The 25,000-nt window shown below is 36.1% G+C and overlaps 1 protein-coding gene across 1 annotated transcript in view; it reads left to right on the top strand.

Moving 5' to 3' along the window:
• Nucleotides 1–25,000, top strand: part of LOC143032530 (hemicentin-1-like) — a 706,298-nt gene that overhangs the window by 355,563 nt on the left and 325,735 nt on the right. Inside the window, exon 4 of the mRNA XM_076197397.1 lies at nucleotides 23,808–23,998. Within this exon, the coding sequence (XP_076053512.1) occupies nucleotides 23,808–23,998 (191 nt within the window). The remainder of the gene's footprint in view (nucleotides 1–23,807; nucleotides 23,999–25,000) is intronic.

Genomic DNA, 25,000 nt, shown 5'->3' with positions numbered 1-25,000 from the left:
AAGTCCTCTCTATCAAGGCATTCTTTTCCATTCATAATTCTGTAGATGGTTAGTAGGTCCCCTCGTTCTCAACTTTGTTCTAGGGTTGGCAATTCCAGTTCGACCAGTGTGTGTGTGTGTGTGTGTGTGTGTGTGTGTGCATGTTTTGTGTGCGTGCGTGTGTGTGCGCGTGTGTCTGTATAAATTGTAACACTCACGAACGTAGAAAAAACACCGTAGAACAGTAATATGTACTGTATATCACAATCTTTTCACCAATATATACGCCCTTGCTAGAGGGTGAAAGAGAGAGGGAAAGAGAAAGAGAGAGAACGAGAGGAAGAGAAAACAGAAATGGCTTTTATAAGAGAGAGTTAACGTGAATAGCCATGGAAATAAGAGAGAAAATTGAAAAGGAACAAAGAAGAGGGTATGATCAGAAAGAGTTGGGAATAAAAATCGAAAAATAAAGACTGGACGTATGTGAGGTTGGATGAAGGACACGTAATTACGAATGAGGAGACTAAAGAAAGAATGGAGAGGCAGAGGCATAAAGGGAGAGAGAGAAAAAGAGGGGAAAAGAGGAGAAAAATGAAAGAAAGCCATAAAAGAGGGGAGACAGAAGGAGGAAAAAGAAAACGGGGCGGCTCGTAATGGGAAGAGGGTAGGAAGGAAATAAAGGCAGTAGGAAGAGAATGGAGGAAGAGAATGGGGAGGAGGAAGAGGAAAAAGATGGGACGGGTGAACGATTGGTACGAGATGAAAAATTCAGGAAAACGACAAATGATTTTAGGAAACTGTGAAAGAAAGGAAATTGGGAGGTGGCAAACAGGTGATAGTTTGAGAATTTGGAAGAAAATAAGAAAAGAAAATATTATGAGAGGGAAACTTAAAAAAAAAAGAAAAATTCCCAGAAGAACATAGACGTCACATAAGTTCTTAAAAACAACAGAAATGAAAGGAGAAAATTCGACATAGAAGATGTCAATAAAAGCAGGAATATATTATAAATGAATAAAGAAATGAATAGATAAATATATAGATAGATTAATTAATTGATTATTCGACAGATATATAAATAAATAAATACTGAAACGAAATGGAGACTAGGTAGATGTTGACCTTTACCGAGATTAACAACAGGGTTACGAAGAAAGGTTAAAGGTTGACTTGAGGTTTAGGATTAGGGTTGAGGATGAGGGTGGAAATAAACTTGATGTGGAGGATGAGGGTGAAGAAGCTGAGGAATAATGTGAGGGCGAGTGTAAGGGTGAGTGTGAGGTTGATGCTGAGGGTGAAGAAGCTAAGGGTGAGAGTAAGGGTGATATTGAGGGTGATAGCGAATCTGAGAGTGAATATGAGGATTAGGGTGAATGGGAAGAGGTTGATAGTGAGGATGAGGATGAGGTTGAGAATGAATGGGAGATAAGAGTGATACACAATATGTGTATTATTTTAGCTCATGTCAGATTATTTTATTCAGAAAAAATGGGTCCCGAGCTACGGACAGGTTGGTAACATCTTATATATATATATATATATATATATATATATATATATATATATATATATATATATATATATACATATTGGGTAGGGAAGGTAAAGCTAATTGGTATAAATTTATTGCCAAAACGTTGCGACCACTTTGGTCTTCTTAAGAGGTCCTCTGAAGAAGACTAACATGGTCGCAACATTAACGCAATAAATTATTCCCAACCCACCTTCGTTTACCTTCCCCACCCAATTCTCTCATTTGTCTTATACACTTTATGTGTATATATATATATATTATATATATATATATATATGTATATATATGTGTATATATATGTATATATATATATATATATATATATATATCTTCTTTTTCTAAAAAAGAAATACTGCGTACTTAAGAACGAAGTAAACATTTAGATATATTTTGGCCATGACGGTACGTCAAGAAGGGGAGAAAACGAAAGAGGGATAGAGAGGAGGTGAAGAAGAAGAAGAGGAAAAAATGAGTAAAGAATAGGAAATGAGGTAGAAGAAGAAAGACCAAAGAGTCCCAGCAACAGATTTACTATAAACATGCTAAATATTGCATATTTTCCCCATAAATGATACTATATTAACAATTGTATACATAAATGAAAGCAAGCATATTAAGAGGAAGGATAGATCTAATACTATTTTCTGTCAATTTACCATAATTTCAGTCCCTGTCTAGCATATTCTTCTTTGAGAAATCTAGTCTCTACCTATGAGACCTTCTGAAGCCGAAGACTTTAGGAAGATCACCGGGAGGGGAAGGGTGAGGGGGAGGTGAGGAAGCGGAAGGGGAAGGAGAAGGAGTGGGAGGGAGGGGGGAAAGAGGGAAGGACTGACGGAGGTAAACAAGGCTGTAGATCTTTAGGACCAATTGGAAAATGAAAACGAAGAGAGGGAAGGAGCAATGGATGTGATGGGGAGGATATGCAGAGTGAATTCTCGTCATATTGGTTTGTTTGGGTAAAGAGATAAGATTTAGCATTTCACAATGTAGAAATATATTCTTCTGGCATGCATAGTTTAGTGATGATTTAATATATATATATATATATATATAATATATATATTTATTTTATATATATATTATATATATATATATATATATATTTATATATATATATATATATATATATTATATATATATATATATATACGTGTGAGTGCACAGAGTGCATATATTCACATATGTATGAACATAATTATGTGTGTGTGTGTGTGTGTGCGTGCATGCGTGTATATATAAGTATATATGAGTATGTATATATATATATACATATATACTTAGATACATGTATATATATATATATATATATATATATATATATATATATGTATGTATATATATGTACAACACTGAATGGGTCCCAGTAACTAGAGATGCATTTTTATCAACCACAGTGCACTTTAATTCTAAGCAATCAATATCGGAAATACCGTGTAGGCGCATGCAGAAATTGAAACGTAGTACGCCTGAGGACTCGAACCAAGGCCAGTACTACGTTTCAATTTCTGCATGCGCCTCCACGGCATTTCCGATGTTGACGGCTTAGAATTAAAGTGCACTGTGGTTGATTATATATATATATATATATCTATGTAGATATATATATATATATATATATATATATATATATATATACATATACATATACATAAGCATATGCATATACAGAATAAGTTAATTTAAATTTGGTTGCAATATATTGAGTATTTTGCATTTTCCTTAGCCACTTCCATTTTACATGATGGCTAGAGAGGTCACACAGATTTTATTGCTTTTAGTATAAATTGAAATCCTGTTATTTCTTGGAAAACATATCAATTTAATAAAAACCTGGTAAAAAATCCTTGGTGTTGGTGTTATCACAAATTTTCAATATACATCAAAATATTACCTTGGTCCGTTTTGCTTTCCTGTGACGTTAGGTCAGTTTTATGACAGCTTAGAACAAAAGCATTTGTCAATATAATGTATAACATATTCCTCGGTGAGGCTTTATGAAATACAAAGAATTCGTAACAACTAAGTCAGGGCATTTGCTTCGGTGAGATTGGTCTGCGTGACAAATGGAGAAAGGTCTAAAGGATAGTGGAAAGATACGTATGAAATACCCTATAGCAATGAGCGCATTTCAGAATAGATTTTTTTTTTTTTTCATCGGCTCGGGAGGCAAGAGGAGGATGGTTGGGAGACTGTACTGGGTGGCTAATGAGTGCGCAAATTAAAGACTTAAAGTTTATATTTGGATACACACAAAATGACACAATCACATATGCGTGCACCCTTAACAAAGCCGTCTTTGATACTAACGCCACGCTCCAATTCGCGCCAAAACAAAGGCGCGCATCGCATCTGCGATATACAACACAACCAAATCTTATACATAATATAAATACATAATAACATAATATAAATAATACAATAAATAACAAAACAACAAAATACAAATCTTCACCACACCAACACAAGACTAGCATTGAAACCTTACAAATACAAAAGCACAGAATATAAAGTCTATCTTTACATAAGCATTACAAAGGATGTCGAAGGGGTTTTGAAAGGTTACATGTTCAGGTAACTCTTTTCTGTATGTCAAATGATTAATCAATAGCGAATGCGGTGTTGCCCGTTCCCATGTATTATTCCCTGAAGTACTCGTAATATGGTAGCTCCCTATGGTATTTAACCATCGAATAACTGATATATTCGGACACTTTCTAGCTTTCGATTTTCACATATAACCAACTTCGTGTTGATAATATGTCCAATACTGTTGGGAGACACACATACATACCTACAGACATACATACATACATACGTAGATACATACATACATACCTACAGACATACATACGTACGTAGATACATACATACATACATTTATGTACATCTATATATATATATATATAAGTATATATATATATATGTATATATATATATATATATACATATATCAATATTTACATATATGTATATATATATATATACATATATATATACATATATATATATATATATATATATATATATATATATATATATATATATATTAGTGGTGTCCCGATTAATTGGCATCGGCAAGATTTTTTTTTTCGGTATCGGTGAGAATTTTTTCCTTTTTTTTTTTTGAGGGGGGAATTCGGCATATGCAGTATTTTGCCGATGCCGATGCTAGTTCAGTAATTCATCTATTATTCATTGTTCTGGTGGTTGCATAGGGCCAAGCAGCATATTATGTGCTATATGAGATACCACTACCAAATAATCATTGCTTTATTTTCTTTTCACATAGCATCACAACCTTAGGGAATGAGGTGGTTAGGAATATGCTGTGGTAGTGGTAAACCTACATTGCCGTCTAGTGTCATAACACACGTTTCGAAAATATTATTCAGAGGTGATAAAATCTGCAGACACGAGGACATACGACCGGATAAACTTTTAAAAAAGCAGCACAAGTCAGAGTAGATGTTAGAGTAAATTATATCAACTTTTAATTTTAATTTTTGTATATCTTATATAATTCTTTTTTTGTAACTGCAAAGTTTCTACAACAGAAATTAAGCGATAATAATATGGGAATAAATCGTCCGGGCGTACTTAGACTCGATCGATTTTACCCATTTATAAGTGTGAAAAATCGGCGGATGGATTGAACCCACTTACTCCGCAACAAATTATAGCCAAATCAATCGCTTTTAAAGATTTTTTTATGTGTTTTGACAAGTAAATGCATAAGACAGCTATGACTTTGACTCGTGTTTAGATCATTTGCTGTCAAATTTATAATCACGTGAGTCAAATTTGGACGAAGTAAAACTTCAAAGAAAAGAATGAAAAAAAACAAGAATATCTTAAGAACATAAGAATAAAGGAGACTGCAAGAGACCATAAGGCCTACACTAGGCAGCTCCGTATCCATCACCACCTGTCATCCCCATCCATAAAGTTGTCTAATCGTTTCTTAAAACAACTGATAGTTTCAGCGCTTACCACATGGTTACTAAGTTTATTCCAATTCTTGCCTATTTCCTTCTTAAATCTAAATTTGTCCAGTTTATACCCATTACTGCGAGTCCTGCCCTGTTGTCTTATTATGATGACCTTGTTTGATTCACCCTTCATCTGTTCTGACACTACAAAGTGGAGGATGAATTTTCCTCCCTTTCATTGGAACCACGTGAATCGGATCCCTCGAGTTGGTGGAGAGACAACCACAACTCACATCCTGAACTTGGGAAAGTTGCCAACAAAATGCTGTGTTCTCCACCATCTTCAGCAGATAATGAACGCCTCTTCAGCATTGGTGGTAATGTTCACACCGTAACCGCTTTACTCCTGAAACAGGGGAGATATTGATGTTGTTGAATTTCAATTTGCGAATGTTTAACTTTAACTATTAACCCATGGAAGTTTCATTGAGTTTTTTTTATTCCTTTTTGGATTTTATGCCCAGACACAGCTTAAAACAACAAAACACTTTTTTTTTTTTTTTTTCCATTTCCCGCATTCCATGGGTCAAATATTGAATAGTAGAGACTGAGTTAGGTTTAGGTTTTACTAATAAGTTAGGATTAAGAAATTGATTAAGAAATTTTAGACTCTGCACATGTGTTTTATTAAAACCAAGCATTAAATGATTTAAGTTACTTGAAGTTAGTAGTTACATCAAAACCTATGAAATAGTTAATTTTGAACCTCTTTTTCAACCGATAGAAAATAATACAATCATACATTGATAATTATAAAATGGTCAATCAATAAGCACTTCATTAAGTTCATTCAATCATTAGCATCTAACAGCTCAACAACTGGCGTGTATAAATCTACCGAGATTATAAAGCAAGTAAAATCATAGTTTAATTACTTTATATTAAAAACTGATATACCGTAATCGTATGAAGTGGAATCGGCATCGGCATCGGTATCGGCATCAGCAACTAGGGGTGAATAGGAATCGGGATCGGTGACGGCATCGGCAGCTAAGAGTAAATAGGAATCAGCAATGGCATCGGCATCGGCAAAAAAAAAAAAAAATTAATCGGCACACCCCTAATATATACATATATGTAAATATATATATATACATATATATATATATAATACATATATTTATATATATAATATGTATGTATATGTATGTATGTATGTATGGGAATATATATATGTATATATACAAATACATGCATACACACATGCGCGAGCGCCTAAATAGTTGTATATCCACAAAATACTCATGTTTGTGATTTATGTTTGGATTTTGTAAATACATGAGGAATGTCACGTGTGTAGGTATGACCTTTTACTTCAAGTGAGGCTGTAGGACATGAGAGACACACACACGAGGACACTGAGCACTTAGCCAGTCTCCCAGCAGCGGGACGCTCGCTAGGACTTGAGGGACTCCACCTGAGTGGACTGGACTCGGAAACTAAAACACATTATCAAGGATCCACCCTCCACCCCCCCCCTCTCTCTCTCTCTCTCTCTCTCTCTCTCTCTCTCTCTCTCTCTCTCTCGCTCGCTCTCTTTTTCTCTCTATCTGTCTGTCTGCCTGACGTACCTAATGAAAGAGACAGGAGGGATGCGAAAATTGTTTTTAAATTTCAGACACCATTTTTTTTGTCGAGAAAAGATTTTCCAGGTCCTGTGTCAAATCATTAGACGTGCTATTTGTGGGTAGAGTATTGTGAAGTTAGGAAAATTAAGGTCAATTGCACGGTAAATACAGTTAGAGTCGATTAGGAAAAGGTCTGAATATGGTGGATCTTCTTCGCAGTTTTCAAGTTGACAGCTCTTCGAGTTCTTGAAGGATTGAGGAAATACATTCTGAGCTTCAGATGAATTAGAATGAAATATTGATCATCGATCAACTTTGCTGTGTCTTTCAGCATTGCTTCTGACCCGGGCATTGGACGGGGGTGGGGGTGGAGGGCAAAGATGGCCCTTCATCCACAAGGAGCTAAGATGAAGGTGGAGATAATGGGTATTGAATGCGTGTGGAGTGGGTGTGGGGTGGGTAGATGCCTTAGCTAGGTACCTCTTTTATAAGAAGGAAAAAAATGTTTGGTATATCAATATAGATGGATAGGTAGATAGGTGGATAAAGAGATAGAAAGATGTATAGATAGATAAATAGATTGATATATTATATATGAATATATATATATATATATATATATATATATATATATATATATATATATATATATACAAAACGAGGAACGGGAGGGGAAAAAGTAATGTCTTTTATCTAAGAGATAAGATGAAAAGGAAAGCAAATGGGTGTGGAATGGGTGTGAGGTGGGTGGCGAAGGGCGAGCGGTGAAGGGTGAGTGGGTGGGTGCGTGTCTTGGCTGGCTATATCTCATATGATAGGAAAGAGGCAATTTTGTATATGTACGCGTGTATTTATACATATGAAAGTTTGTAATTATGTATATATATATATATATATATATATATATTAATGCATGTATGTGTATATATATGTATATACATATACGTATATGTTTATGCATTTAAGTATGGATGTATACAGGTATTTATGAACGTTTGCATATATGTATGCATGTTTTCAGGGCTCACACCAAGGAAGGGAGTAAAATTATATTTTCGAAATGCTTTTCGTCTATGCTTTCCACGCTTCAAGACTTAAGAAATATTCAGCATTTTGGCATTTTACCAAAGAATCAAAATATGTTGGACTTAAAAATACATTCATTTCAGAAATTCTAAACAGAGCTTGTGTGAATTCAAGACTAAAACTGTCAATGAAAATCATAGAACACAAATTCAACTATAATCTCTTGCGGTTGCAAGGCTATGTTTGTGAGTAACAAAGCTGTCTGCTGTGGAACACAAGAGAATATATAAAAGATACGTTTGGGTTGGTTGAGTCAAACTACAGGTTGGTTTGAAATTTTCCATCATTTCATCAACCAAGGAAAAATTTTTAATACCTCAAAAAAAAAAATGTAATGTAGAACACACACACACACACACACACACACACACACACACACACACACACACACACACACACACACACACACACACACACACACACATATATATATATATACATATATATACTGTATATATATATATATATACATACATATATATATATATGTTCATATATACAAATATATACATTTATATATATATACATATATATGTGTTATTTATACATATACATTTATATATGTAAATATATATATATATGTATATATGCATATATATGCATATATATATATATATATATATATATATTTATGCATGTAGATATATATACATATACACTGAATGGTTCCCAGTGATCAATTAATATCTTTTTTCAACCACAAATCACTTTTAATTCCATGCCATCCCAGTCGAGACTGAAGATGTTGGTTTAAGTCACTGTAACTTTGTTACGGGTTAGCTGGGTTCGAATCTTCGGCTCGTCCACGTCTCAATTTCCAACGGATGCCTCCATCGAGCGATTTTTCAGTCTCGACTGCGATGGCATGGAATTAAAAGTGATTTGTGGTTGAAAAAAGATATGTAGATATATATATATATGTATATTCATAAATATGTATATATATATTTATACATGTAAATATATATATGTGTATATATATATATATATATATATATATATATATATATATATATATATATATATATATATATATATATATATTGCAGACACCACAGGGAAATTAAAGTTGGAATACTGAACGTTTTCGTCTATTACGACATCCTCAGAGTACAAAGAAAGAAAAAATAGAACACATTATTTATACAGAAGAAAGAAAACTGGGAAAGGTCATAGCCACATAAAACCTTCGGACATTATACATACAACACATTCAATTACAAATGGAAATGTTAATGTTAATAAAAATACATATACATTCATACATACATGGAAATAAGAATGGTAATAGTAACAAGAAAAAAATTAAAATAAAAAGAACAAAAACAATGTGGCCGAAAGATCCATAGGACAATTGGTACAATTAGGAAACTAGGTACTGCTTTACTATCCTATGATATCCTATGACGTAATAGACGAAAACGTTCAGTATTCCGACTTTAATTTCCCTGTGGTTTCTGCAATATCTTTTCGTCACGCGTTATTGTGATTATTTTTGCAATATATATATATATATATATATATATATATATATATATATATATATATATATATATATATATATATATATATATGATTTAAAGAAATCTACAGCGACAATGGCGTTGTTGTGTTTATATTGGAGCTGTAATTTCTCTCGTACAACAAGTTTCTGCGATGGTTGTTGCACGAGAGAAATTAAAGCTCCAATATAAACTCAACACTGCCATTGTCGCTGTAGATTTCTTGAAATCATGTATACAACATGGCCTCCTACCAATATATATATATATATATATATATATATATATATATATATATATTTTTACATATATATATATATATATATATATATATATATATGTATGTGTGTGTGTGTATATTTCGTGACATCATGACAGATGTATGAATGGTAAGAATGGAAAGACACGAATGGAACAAGAGATTTTAAGGCGAAACCTGTCAGGAATGAAATCTTTTGTTCCCAATCGTGTCTTTCCATTCTTACCATTCATATATATGTATATGTATATATATATATATATATATATATATATATATATATATATATATATATATATATATACTGTATATATATATATTATATACATATGTGTATGTATGTATGTATATATATATATATATATTTATATATATGTATATATATATATATATATATATATATATACATATATATATATATATATATATATACAGGAGCTAAAGCAAAATCAACATTTACGCTGGCATTACAGAACCAGACAATTTACAACTAAGAATGAAAAAAAAAGTTTAAACTTTTGTGTTTATTTAATCTCATTAGGCAAAACCAACAAGTAAGAGAGCGGGTAGCTCAAATACAATGTAAACACTTTCATATTATCTTTCTGTGTGCTTCTTCAACTTCCACGCATGCAGACCTCCTTTGCATACACAGGCGTGCATGTGTGTCCTGGCATTTTCTGTCACTTTATTTTTTTTTTTTATATTTCTATGTAAATAGTTCTGTACCTGTGTCGTTATCTACCTTGTGTGTCCGTCTAACACACACACACACATTGACACAGTAACATAGACTCATCCACCCACTCACCCATCCCTACACGCAGACGCACACACACACACACACACACACACACACACACACACACACACACACACACACACACACACACACACACACACACACACACACACACACACACACACACACACACACACACACACACACACACACACACACACACACACACACACACACACACGCACATGCGCACAAGTAAAAATAAGCACGAACACAACCTTACTTCGGAGGAGGCTAAAGTTTTGGCAGATATTCGGCGGGACCGGTCCATCGTAGTGCTCACGAGTGACAAAGGGCGAACCACTGTTATCATGAACAGAGAAAACTACGAGAGTAAGGTCACCACAACACCTATGAGGTTATCCCAATTGACCTGACGTCGAAGCTGTAGACGAAAGTCGAAGGAGAATTGACAAAACTAAGAGAAAAGCCGTTAGAGACGGGAAAGCAGTGGACGAGGCCAGGTGAAATCGTTATTCCTAATTTTTACAGGCTACCTAAGGTACACAACAATGGAATACCTTTGAGTCCCATTATTGCCTTCAGGGGATCTCCCACTTACAACCTGGCTTTGATGATGGAAAGGGATGAGGTAATGGTATCGTTCGACGCCAAAGCCATGTTTACGTCTCTACCACAAGACCTGGTAAAGCGAACCATTATGTCCGCTATGGAGGAGACGCAGGGTTTCCTGGAGAATGAGAAACTGTCTCTGGATTCGACTTTCTTCAGGTTAAGGGACTTTGTTTACCACCAAAGAGTCGGGACTCCCATGAGTTTACCGATGTTGGTGATATTGGCTGAAATCACCAAACAGCCCTATGAGGAGGAAGTTCTAGCAGGAGCACTACCGTCCTTGAAGGTGTGGGTACGGTACGTAGATGACGTATTCGCAGTCTTAAAGAAGGGCGAAGTGGATGGGTTTTCTTCAGCAGCTAAATGCAAAGAACGGAGATAGCCAATTTGAGATGGAGAAGAAGGTAGAAGGCCAGCTGTCGTTTCTGGACGTACAGGTGACACGCGGTGGAAACTCTCTGCACTAGTGTGTACAGAAAGGCTATACACTCCGATTGCTAGCTGGACAAGAGAGCAACCATCCTGTGTGCCATTAAGAGAGTGTGGTCAAGACGTTGTGGATTAGGACTCAGATAGTCTGTTCAGCGTCTTTTTCATTGACAGAAGAGAGGAACAGGTTGAGGAAGGTCTTACCTGAGAACGGATATCCTAACCTAGTAGTGAAGAGGTAGACGGCACCATAAGGGTAAGGCGACCGAAGCCCGTGACCATCGACAGCAAGGGTGACCATACCTTACGTGATGAGAGTTTCGAAGATTACAACCAGACTGCTTCGAAGGCAAGGTGTTTACGTGGCACACATACCAAGCAACACATTACACGGAGCTCTCACCAGAGTCAAAGATAAGGAGAGCAAGTTAGACCAAGCCGGTGCAATCTATAACGGGTAAGCACTGCAACGCATACTATGTTAGGGAGACGTGGGGAAAGATGGCCACGAGACTGCAAGAACATCGTAAAGCAGTAAACAGGAGGAAGCAGAGCTCGGCAGTATTAAGGTATTGCGAGGAACTTGAACACGAGTTCGACTGGCAGGGCACTGATGTCCTGTACAAGAACAGCAAGAAGGACAGCAGGCTGTTTTTGGAAGCGTGGGCCGGTGGCAACAACCTCATCAACAGATCCGTCACACTCAACACCATCTACAGAAGGGCAAGGTTAGGACACGCAGCCGGCAGCAGGAGAGACATTAGGAGATTGTGCGACCAAGAACAGGAGGGTGACATTTTCCCACCTAGGGATTTCTGGAAGTGCGAGTCCCGAAAATCCCGATACCTTCGCGGAACTCCAGGTCAACCCCTCGGGCATTTGGTCACATGAATTTCATGGAACAGGAAGAATGAAGTTAGCCCGACTGAGTTTCCGCTTTCCTTTCCAAGTGAACCATATGTTTTAAGTTTATGTATATAAAGGAGGGCCTAATTGCCTCATCATTGTAGCCCCTGAGGACGAACCCCCGGACAGGGCTCGAAACGTCGGGATTAAAGTATCTGTTTCTGAGTCCGATGCAGTTTACTTATACCATCATGGTTCCTGGACTCCAGCTTTTTTCATATATATATATATATATATATATATATATATATATATATATATATATATATATATATAAAGATATATATATATATATTATGTATGTATAAATATATACATATATGTATATATATATATATACATATACATATATGTATATATATATATATATATGTATATATATATATATGTATATATACATGGTTTTTGTTAAAGTAAAATTATATTAATATTTTTTTCAATCCTAATTTCCTCGTGGTTAGAGAGAAATGAGTCATTTGAAAAAAGAAACACGTTTGAAAAATTCATTTCCAAATAGGTATAACATAGAATGCTATAAATGTTTTTATAATTATGTGCAAATGTTTTCATTACAATAGGCGAATATATTATAACAAGATATCCTTGAAATGATGATTAACATAATTTTCTTTACGGAATATCTTTATTTTCTTTTACTCAAAGTGGAAGAATCAACATTTGAAAAGGATGATCATAATGATGATGATGATGTTGATGATGATGATAATGATGGTGATGATGACGACGGTGATGATGATGGTGGTGGTGATGATGATGATGATGATGACGACGACGATGATGATGATGATGACGACGACGATGATGATGATGGTGGTGGTGGTGGTGGTGGTGGTGGTGGTGGTGGTGGTGGTGGTGGTGATGACGACGACGATCATGATGATGATGATGATGACGATGACGACAACGACGTTGACGATGACGACGACGACAATAATACGACCACTCTAGGCCATCCACAGATCTATCTGATTATACCTCGGACTGCGGCTAATGCCCTCATTATATGTGATTTGGTCAATGATCCCCACGTAATACAAATACTGATAAGCAATCCGATTTTGAACTTATTAGTGATTATCCATGAACTTCAAGAAAGTGTATTTCATCATCATTATATATGTATATATATATATATATATATATATATATATAGATATATATATATACATATATATGTATATATATGTGTATATATATGCATATATATAATCATATATATATAATTATGTATATATATATATATATATATATATATATATATATATATATATATATATATATGTCATGTGATTGCTGAGTTGAAGTCCTCGGCAGTACCGTATTTCAATTCCTGTATGTCGGCCTCCATTCGGTCTACCGATGTTGTTGGCTTAGAATTAAAGTACACTGTGGTTGTTAAAATGTACATATATATATATATATATATATATATATATATATATATATATATATATATATATGCATATATATATATATATGCATATATATGTATATATATACATATATATATATATATATATATATGCATATATATATATATGCATATATATGTATATATATACATATATATATATACATATATATATATATATGCATATATATATATATATGTATATATGTACATATATATACATATACATATACATAAATATATATATATATATATATATATATATATATATGTCTGTATGTATTCAGCTATCTACAGTCTATCATTATTCATATCCTTCTATTCATTTTGCATTTTTGGTGTAGTGGGATTCAGACTTAACTAAATAATCTCCATCCATATACACACACACGCACACATACACACACACAAATGTGCATGCATACACATACGCAAACATACACACATACACACACACACACACACACGCACACACACACACACACACACACACACACACACGCACACACACACACATGCGGTTTTTTTTTTTTTTTTGTCCTCTGAACCCCATACCTTCAAGGAGTAAGTGTCTCCCAATCCCTTCGGCAGAGACCAGTCTGTAAGTGTTACAAGTGGATGGGGAAAGTGGGAATGGAAGGGTCAAGGAGGGCGTGGAGGAAGGTTCGAAGGAGGGAGGGTAAGGAGGGAGAGAGAGAGAGAGGAGGGGTTGAGGTTTGCGAGACCATTTCAGAGAATAATGTTAAAGTAACGTCTCGTGTTTCTTCGTTTATTTTGGTGCCGCCCCCGTTTCTTCTCTGACCACCGCTCAGTTACATTATGTTTGCCAGGAGTGATTTGTTAGATTAGGTTGCTTGCACAGCTGTGGAAATGTGAGATGGAAAAAGACAAATATAGACACTGAGACACACTCAGGAACACGCGCAGGCACACACACACACACACACACACACACACACACACACACACACACACACACACACACACACACACACACACACACACACACACACACACACACACACACACACACACACACACACACACACATTCACATACATTTCTATACCAGAATATTTTTGTAAGCTCTAATAGCCTGCCAAAACATCATCACAGAAATAATAGTTGATGTTGGATGACCGTGATTTTGTTGAGAAAAAGGAATTCATCACGTGACGTAGAACCAAGTTGAGAATATATATATATATATATATATATATATATATATATATATATATATATATATTACAGGTGAAAAATGTAATCACACATTTGTCAATAACGTAGAAACCACTGTTGGAGTAGAAAAGACTGGAAACGGGGAATCTATATATTTCGATTGCAAACTGCAATCCTCTTCAGTAGATACAAATAAGAGAGAGGGCGTACTGTTTAAGTAGCACCCTTAACAAAAGAAAGGGGAACATGGGAAGATATCTCTACCCTATTCTCACTCCGTATGTGAGGTCAGGAGGCAAATGAGCTTTCACTAGGTTGGAGATGAAGAGTCCGGACATTGAACATAAACGTTCCATTAGATATGCACAAGATAGCTCAGCTGTGTTCCAACATGTTAAGCAATTTAAACATTGTTTAGATTGGGACAGAGCTGAGCTTATTTATAAATCCAGATGTGAGTTCAGGAGAAAAATGGTAGAATCTACGATCATTGAATTTCAGCCCAACATGAATATTTCAAAGGGCCAATGGTCCCCGGACATAATGTCCGGACTCTTCATCTCCAACCTAGTGAAAGCTCATTTGCCTCCTGACCTCACATACGGAGTGAGAATAGGGTAGAGATATCTTCCCATGTTCCCCTTTCTTTTGTTAAGGGTGCTACTTAAACAGTACGCCCTCTCTCTTATTTGTATCTACTGAAGAGGATTGCAGTTTGCAATCGAAATATATAGATTCCCCGTTTCCAGTCTTTTCTACTCCAACAGTGGTTTCTACGTTATATATATATATATATATGTATATACATATATCGTGACACCATGACAGGTGTATGAATGGTAAGAATGGAAAGACACGATTGGGAACAAGAGACTTTATTCCTGACCGGTTTCGCCATTGCGGCTTCTTCAGTGGTAATGGATGCCTCAAAGGCGAAACCGGTCAGGAATAAAGTCTCTTGTTCCCAATCGTGTCTTTCCAATCTTACAATTTGTGTATATATATATATATATATATATATATATATATATATATATATATATAAACACATAAGTCCTACTAAAACACATACAGCCTTCCATGGCTTAGTCTTCCTCCTCTCTAGAACCCAACAACTCTCTAGAAATAGTGCAGAATAACCTGGCCATTGCTCTTCACCACTTGTGAAATAGATACTAGAGGCTTGGTGCACATGACTCTAGGGGACGTGACAAGGCCCTGTTAACTTTCATTTCTTCTATCAAGCGTTTGGACTTGACCGAATTCTTTTTCGTCAGAGAAAGAACAGTGCCTTGTTCTTCATGTTCTTCAGATTTTTTTATTTCGATTTAACACAGCTTTGTGTGGACCAGTCGAAATTATTGTGTCTTCACAAACATTAAAAGACCTCTCCTTATCGCCAAAATTACAGCAAAAGAATTAATTCGAAAGGGATAATACGCAAGGAGTGAAATGTCCTTAAATCCTCCAGGCGCTGTGTGTGTGTGTGTGTGTGTGTGTGTGTGTGTGTGTGTGTGTGTGTGTGTGTGTGTGTGTGTGTGTGTGTGTGTGTGTGTGTGTGTGTGTGTGTGTGTGTGTGAATACCTGTGTCTGTGTCTATCTTTGTCTATTTACTGGCAGTTGCCTTGAAGGTGTGTCTTAGATAAAGTGTCTACGTCCAGCTCCTCGGCATTCTCGTCTTTCACCAGAGACAAGAGAGCTTTCCTTCCACCAGATGTCTCCATATTCTTTTAGTCTTCAGAATTCGACCTTCTCTCTCTCTCTCTCTCTCTCTCTCTCTCTCTCTCTCTCTCTCTCTCTCTCTCTCTCTCTCTCTCTCTCTCTCTCTCTTTTTTGTTTAGTTTCAGGTCCAAGCTATGGAATCTTTCCTCCTCTTCCTCTGCTCCTGTTGGTTTCATGTCCACGTATTTGTTTCTCAGTCTCTTTCAGTGTCAATATCTCTCTGTCTTCTTGGCTATTCCTTCTGAATTTCAGGCTCTATTTCTCACTCTTTCTCTGCCTCCTTCTCTCTCTCTCTCTCTCTCTCTCTCTATCTATCTATCTATCTGTCTGTCTATATATATATATATATATATATGTATACATATATATATATATATGTATATATTATATATATATATATATATAAATATATATATATATATATATATATATATATATATATATATATTATACACACACACACACACACACACACACACACACACACACACACACACACACACACACACACACACACACACACACACACACACACACACACACACACACACACACACACACACACACACACACACACACACACAACACACACACACACACATATAATATATATATGTATATATATATATATATATGTATATATATATTCATATATATATATATATATATATTACAAAGGATTAAAAAGGCGGAGCATGCCGACAGGAGACCTTTTGGTCCATATCTAGGTCGGATGCGAAAAAAAAATCATAATAATGAATAACAAATAAATGAACAAATAGAAACTATAATAATGTGAATAATATATAAAATGAAAAAATGCATAGGTGTAGTTAGATAATAAACAGGTAAACAGTAAATAATAATAAATTGACATAACTAATAATAAAGGAGAATCAAACAAATAATAATAAACAAACGGACAAATGATAACAAAACAAATATACAAAACATATATATATATATATATATTATTTGGATGATGGAGAACATATATACAGGGGAAGGCTCGGAACCCTATACACTCTAACGTTTCGTTCGCGTAGAACTTCTTCAGAGAGTGTATGTAGAACTGCAATTGGAGTTTATGTACTAAATCTAATTATCTTTTCGGACACTTGGGAAAGGTCGTTTTTTCTGGCGTGTTTTAGAATTAAAATACTAGTTTCTTTAGCTAAATTGATAAACCCTCCTCGATGATTCGATGAATTATTAGTAGAAATATATGCTGATTCAATATATATATATATATCACATTTAACACCACAGTCGGACGAAAGAAAGAGTTGAGTAAGCGAAACTATATATTTCAATTACTACAATCCTCTTCAACTTTGAAGAGGATTGCAGTTAGCAATCGAAATATATAGTTTCGCTTACTCAACTCCTTCTGTCGTCCGACTGGTGTTGTTGTGATTTACAGATGTGTTACTACATTTCTCACAAGTGTTTTATATATATATATATATATATATATATATATATATACATGTATATATATATATATATATATACATGTATATATATATATATATATATATATATGTATATATGTATATATATATGTTTATATATATATATATATATATATATATATATGTATATGGAAAAACAATTCACGGGTCTAGATCTAAATTCCGAGTTTATTCCTGACCGGTTTCGCTTTACGCCTCTGCAGAGTAATGTGATTCTGGGGCGAAGCTGGCGGTATACATTGGGAACCCAGCCCACATTTTCTCCATGAAGGCAGGATCCGCGGGTGGTTGGACATACAATCAATTAATCACAATTCAATTTCAAATATACAGTTAATTACCAGACAGCTCCGGTGTGCGTTGTGTTGTTTAAAATGTGAAAAATGTATTTGTTAAGCCATATGGTGTGAGAATGTGTAAAACCCAAAATATGTAAAAAAAAATAATAAGATAAAATGAAACGAAGTAATGAAAATAAAAATAAAAATACAAACAGAATAGATTGTGTCAAAAAAAACAAAAAAAAACAGCCGACATCAAGTCGCCAATTCCGGAAAGGTGTGACGAGACCTTCGGAGATCTGGTCCCCGGATAAAACCCCCTTGCTAGGTAACCCCTGTCCCGGCGCAGCTCCTTGTGGCTGCATATTTTGCTGCAAGTTCTGTCCAGTTGACGTCCCCTACTTTTTCGTTCATGTTAGCCTTGGTGGCTATGCAGAGAACGTCAACCGCCTTCCTCCGTCCCTTGGCCAGACCTTTCCCCATTTCCTCCGCCTGTTGCCAGTTAGGCAGATGTCCTTCTTGGTCCACATAGCCCACCAACGCGTTAGAAAGACGGTGATTTCTTAAGTCTTTTGATCTATTAGGAATTACCTTGTTCGCTATCAGAGACGTGCTACTTAGCAGTAGGTCCTCCGAATATATGTGCGAGCTATTCTTTGTCTCATCTTTCATACAAAACATGTTCGATATGGGTATACATACATACATACATATATACATACATACATGCATACATACATACATAATTGTATATATATATACACATACACACAAGCACACACACACACACACACACACACACACACACACACACATATATATATATATATATATATATATATATATACATATGTGTGTGTTTGTGTGAGTATATACACATAAATGCGTACATACATACATACATGCACCACACCTGCCTCTTCTCATATTTTCTGTTCTGTCTCCCTTCATAGGTCCTCATCGTAGCCCAGTTTTATGTCTTTACACCATAAACTGGAAGAGATATTTTCTGCTTTCCTCTCTCTCTCTCTCTCTCTCTCTCTCTCTCTCTCTCTCTCTCTCTCTCTCTCTCTCTCTCTCTCTCTCTCTCTCTCTCTCTCTCTCTCTCCGCATCCCCTTTCCTCTTCACGACTGTCTTTACTCACGCTGTTTGACCCTTCATGCATTTTTTTTTTCATTTTTCTAAGTTTCTTTTGTTGGTCTTGTTCTATTGTCTCTTATCATATTGTTTGCATTGTTCGTTTTGATCTTTTTTTCTATCTCGTATGTCAATTCTTGGTGAATTTGTATATCCTGTATCATTTCTGTTTGTATCTTGAATAGTTGTATTTAATGAATCTAAAGAGTCTTACAGTGGTTTACTTGATAAATACCTAGAAATAGGTAGTTTGATATCATGTCGATGTTTGGTCATGTCTCAGGTCTAGAATATACTATTTTCGTGAGAGGTTTGGTGAATAAATTTTAAATCCGCGTTATCTTAATATCTTACCCAGGTATTGTCATCAGAATTTTTGTAGACGAAAGATGCATTTTCATTTATTTCAGAAAGAAATATAAAGATACGCACACAAAATGAATTAAGTTGAAATAGTATTTTTTATTTACACAGGTAAATACATTTGGTGGTAGAACTATAAACGTATGTACTTCAAAGTTTGTGTATGTAGGAGGGTAGCTATACAATGCGGGGAAGCAGCTAGTCTCGTGGGATCCCGTCGGTCTTTATCGGCCAACCTTTGTGTGTGTTTGTGTGTGTGTGTGTATGTGTGTGTGTGTGTGTGTGTGTGTGTGTGTGTGTGTGTGTGTGTGTGTGTGTGTGTTCGTGTGTGTGTGGATTTTCCTAGTTGTATTTACCTAGTTGTATTATGCCGGAAGGGAGCTATGCTCGTAGTGGCTCGTCTTTGTATCTTTAGGCATCTAGTTTGTTCTTAAATTCTTGTATATTTTTTTGCACATACAGTTGCCTCGTCCAATTTGTTCCAAACATCTTGTGTGTGTGTGTGTGTGTGTGTGTGTGTGTGTGTGTGTGTGTGTGTGTGTGTGTGTGTGTGTGTGTGTGTGTCTGTGTGTGTGTGCGTGTGTGTATGCCTGTCTTTGTATGTGTGTGTGAGTGTGTGTGTGTGTATGTGCGTGTGTCTTTGTGTGTGTGTCTTTGTGTGTGTGTGTGTGTGTGCATGTGTCTTTATGTGTGTCTGTCTGTGTATGTGTGCGCGCGCGCGTGTGTGTGTGTGTGTGTGTGTGTGTGTGTGTGTGTGTGTGTGTGTGTGAGTATGTATGTGTCTGCGCGCGTGTGGGGTTCAAATAGAATACCGACTGGACTGGAATTTATTCAACATCCAAAGACTCCAAGCAGACACCAAAACAACCACACAGCAGGTAGTGGACTTACAGTATGCAGATGATGCCGCCCTTGTAGCTCACACAGCTGACCATGCAATGCATGTTGGATTCGTTATCCTCCATCTATCAAGCATTTGGACTCCAAATAAACACACACAAAGCTGAAATTGTAGCCCAGTTATCCAACCAAAATCAAAAGATACTCTCCTTTAATATCAATGGAGCTGAGCTTCATACTGTCTTATTTTTTAACCTCGGCAGCATCGGTTTTTTTTTCTACCACCATGATTGAAAATGATGTCATCAATAGAATCAATCAACAAAACATCACGTTCTTTCGGCACATAAAGATCCAAAGTTTTTAACAACAAACACTTGAAACTAACAACCAAAATCCAGGTTTATGAAGCATTATGCATCTCCACATTGCTGTATGGTGCTAAGCCTTGGACGATTTACCAGCGTGACCTAGCACAATCTGGTGTCTCCAAAAAATCCTAGGCCTCACATGGCAGGATCGAGTGCCACGCACTCAGATCCTTGAATGTACAAAAAGTGTAAGCATTGAGGCCATGATTATCAAACGACAGTTTCGCTCCCTTGGGCATGTTATCCGCATACGAGAGGAACAACTGCCAAGAAAAATACTCAATGGACAATATCAGAACAGCCACCGAAGTCCCGTGAGGCCTTTGCAAATAACTGAACCATCTGGAATGCAAAAATCAAGCAATGGGTTGCTGTCATGGAAGTGTACCGCACAACTCAACGTGCACTAAAAAGACAACGGCGACATGCTAATAGAGGCGCCCATGCTTCACCAAACCCTTGGTAGACATATCCAACATGTGGGAAGAACCTCATCTTTCATCGCATCATCCTAGGAAGAAATCAAAGTCGTCACCGGCTACGATAAACTGCAGTAAGTAAGTGTGCATGTGTGTAATTGTGTGCGTGTTTATGTGTGTGTGTGTGTGTGTGTGTGAGAGAGAGAGAGAGAGAGAAAGAGAGAGAGAGAGTATTTGTGCGCGCTTGCTTGCTCCCTTGAGAATCACTTGTAGCCAACGCCAGACACTTTCATTCAAATTACAGAAGCTCCTGTTCGATTTTGTGGGTTCAGATTCTTTAACAAAATATCTAATCCTAAGAAAAATCAATAAGCATCAAAACCCACTCTAAAATCGTTAGTTTTAAGTTTACAAATACATTAACTGCTCACGTAAAGGTTTTCAGATAACTCTTAGTTAGTCAGGTCGTCAACTATAAATTCGACAGATGAAATATAGTTTTTATTCCGTGACATGTTCAGTGCGGTGACGGGCCGAACGAACTGACCTCGAGGGCCGGATCCGGCCCGCGGGCCGTATTTTAGTAACCCCTGACATAGAAAGTCATGAATCATTTCTTCCTTATGCTCTGTATTTTATACATTCAGCCAATTTATTGTCTTTTCTCTTTCGATTTCTGACTGGAAAACTCCGTAACTTCCTGAACTGATATTTTTTCATCTGTCCTGAACTCGTTCAAAACAGGGAGTTTAAGAAACCACATCTACGTCGACGCTTAAATCCAAGTTTGTGTTTATTTATTTTATTTATTTATCTATTTATTTATTCATTTTTACTTTTCTTTGACCTCATGTAGTGAATCGGTGAGGGTAAACCGTCTTAGGTTGTCGGACCTTGCTGTGGATGCGCTGTTTCTTACTGCATTGCTTCTGTGCCGAGCAGCGTGGCGGGAGACAGGGATGGCCATCCATCCACAAGGAGCTAAGATAGATAGAAAGGGAATGGGCGCCGGATGGGTGAAGGGTGGATGTATGCTTTGGCTGGGTAACTCTCTCATAAGGGTCATGTAGTACATATATGTATGTTTTTAATTGACCCCTATAGACTTTTATTTTAGTAGTATTTTTTCAACATATGGAAAGAATCCAACTACCAATCCATACATAAAAAAGTGAAAAGAAAAAGTATATAACAATGTGTAATACAGTATAGGAATTATATTTAACATGAAGATATGTAATACATATATACTGTATATATATACTTTCATTTTCATATAATATGATTTTGGTTGCTACTACACGAGAACACACTTCCCATTCTTAGTATTTTCTCTTGCCCACCTCGAAAACATCTCTTTGCCATTTCATCCTCCCAAAGTTTTCCTATTCCGTTTTCTTTCCATGGACCTTCCCCGTTTTCTTTCCAGAACCAATCGCCCTTTTCCATTTTGTTTCGTATCAAATTTCAACCCATTTTCCCTTTTTTTATTTTTCCTCCCCTTTCCTCAGGAATCACACCTCCGTCCCTTCGATAGACCATTTTTCGCTTTTCGTTTCATAACATCACCTTTTGTAATTTTGTTTCTCTTCAAATGTCAACCAATTTTCTCTTCTTCTTCCCTTTTCGAGAAGAGTCACCCCGGTTTTTTTTTTTATGATCAGTCACCATTTTGTGTTTTGTAATGGCTATAAACTGGACAAATTTAGATTTAAAAAGGAAATAGGCAAGAACTGGTTTAAAATAGGGTGGTCGACGAACGGAATCAACTTAGTAACCATGTGGTAAGCGCTGAAACTATCAGTTGTTTTAAGAAACGGTTAGACAACTTTATGGATGGGGATGACAGGTGGTGATGGATACGGAGCTGCCTAGTGTAGGCCTTATGGTCTCTTGCAGTCTCCTTCATTCTTATGTTCTTATGTTCATTCTCTGTTCTTCTCCTTTTCCACAGGAATCCCCGTGGCTCGCGCCTTCGCCCCCTCCATCGACCTGCCCACCACAACCACACAGCCCACCACCACTACACCCGACGCGGCCACCCTTCCGTTCTTCTTGAACCACGAGAACAGCACCAATGTTACCGTCAAGGCCGGCGAAGTAGCGACCCTCGACTGCCAGGTCTTTCGTCTCGGAGAGAAGACGGTGAGTAGAACAGTTTACATTTTCCAAAAACTAAAGACTTTTTTCCAAAAACTAAAGACGTTTTCCAAAGACGAGAGATTATTTCCAAAAAATCCAGACATTTTCCAGGAATGAGAGACGTTTTGCAAAAACTGTAGAGATGTTATAAAAAATGGGAACGTTTTTCAAGAACTAAAGGCGTTTCCCAAAAACGGGAGATGTTTTCCAAAAATTCCAGACATTTTCCAGGAACGAGAGATGTTTTCTAAAAACGACAGAAAAATTTAAAAAAAATTGGGACGTTTTTCAAGAAATGGAAACGTTTTCCCAAAATGGGGGACGTTTTCCAAAAAATTGGAAACATAAAAAAAGGGAGAGGTTTTTCAGAAACAATAAACATTTTCCAAAAATGCCAGAAAATATAAAAATAAATGGGAGACATTTACCAATAACAGTAGGCATTTTCCAAAACGGGTAAGCATTTTCCAAAACCGATGTCCTTTTTTCCTGACACATAACACAGACACAATGGAAAAGGAAAAACAAAACAGAGAAATAGATGTGGAAGGAGAAAGTCACAATAGAGCAAAATTTCTTTACAAAATATCCTTAAATGAGACCAAAGTAATGCTGCTGACAAAAAAAAAAGGAAACATTTAATACAAAGATAATACTAAATGGGAAGCAAGTTCAGTATTTCAAGTGTTTAGGTTGCATGATCACAGGGGATGGAAGATCAGAAAAGGAAATTAGAACACGAATAGGTAGAGTAAAGCAGCATTTGAAAAAGTAAAGAAACTTCTAACAAACGTAAATATGAATTGGAACCTAAGATTAAGATTTTTAAACATGTTTTCTGTGGTCGTCGCTTATTTACGGCTGTGAATCATGTACTATAAGCGCTAAATGAAAAAGAGACTTGAGGCAATGGAGATGTGATGCGTTGGAAGAATAATGAGGATATCTTGGACTGAAAGGGTAACAAATGAAGAATTTTTAAGAAGAGCTGGGACAAAAAAAGTG

The sequence above is a fragment of the Oratosquilla oratoria genome, chromosome 14, assembly GCF_046742065.1.
Source record: "Oratosquilla oratoria isolate Oo_2021 chromosome 14, ASM4674206v1, whole genome shotgun sequence".
NCBI lineage: Eukaryota > Metazoa > Arthropoda > Malacostraca > Stomatopoda > Squillidae > Oratosquilla > Oratosquilla oratoria.
Note: the sequence above shows the minus strand (reverse complement) of the source record. Positions and strands in the feature narration are given on the sequence as shown.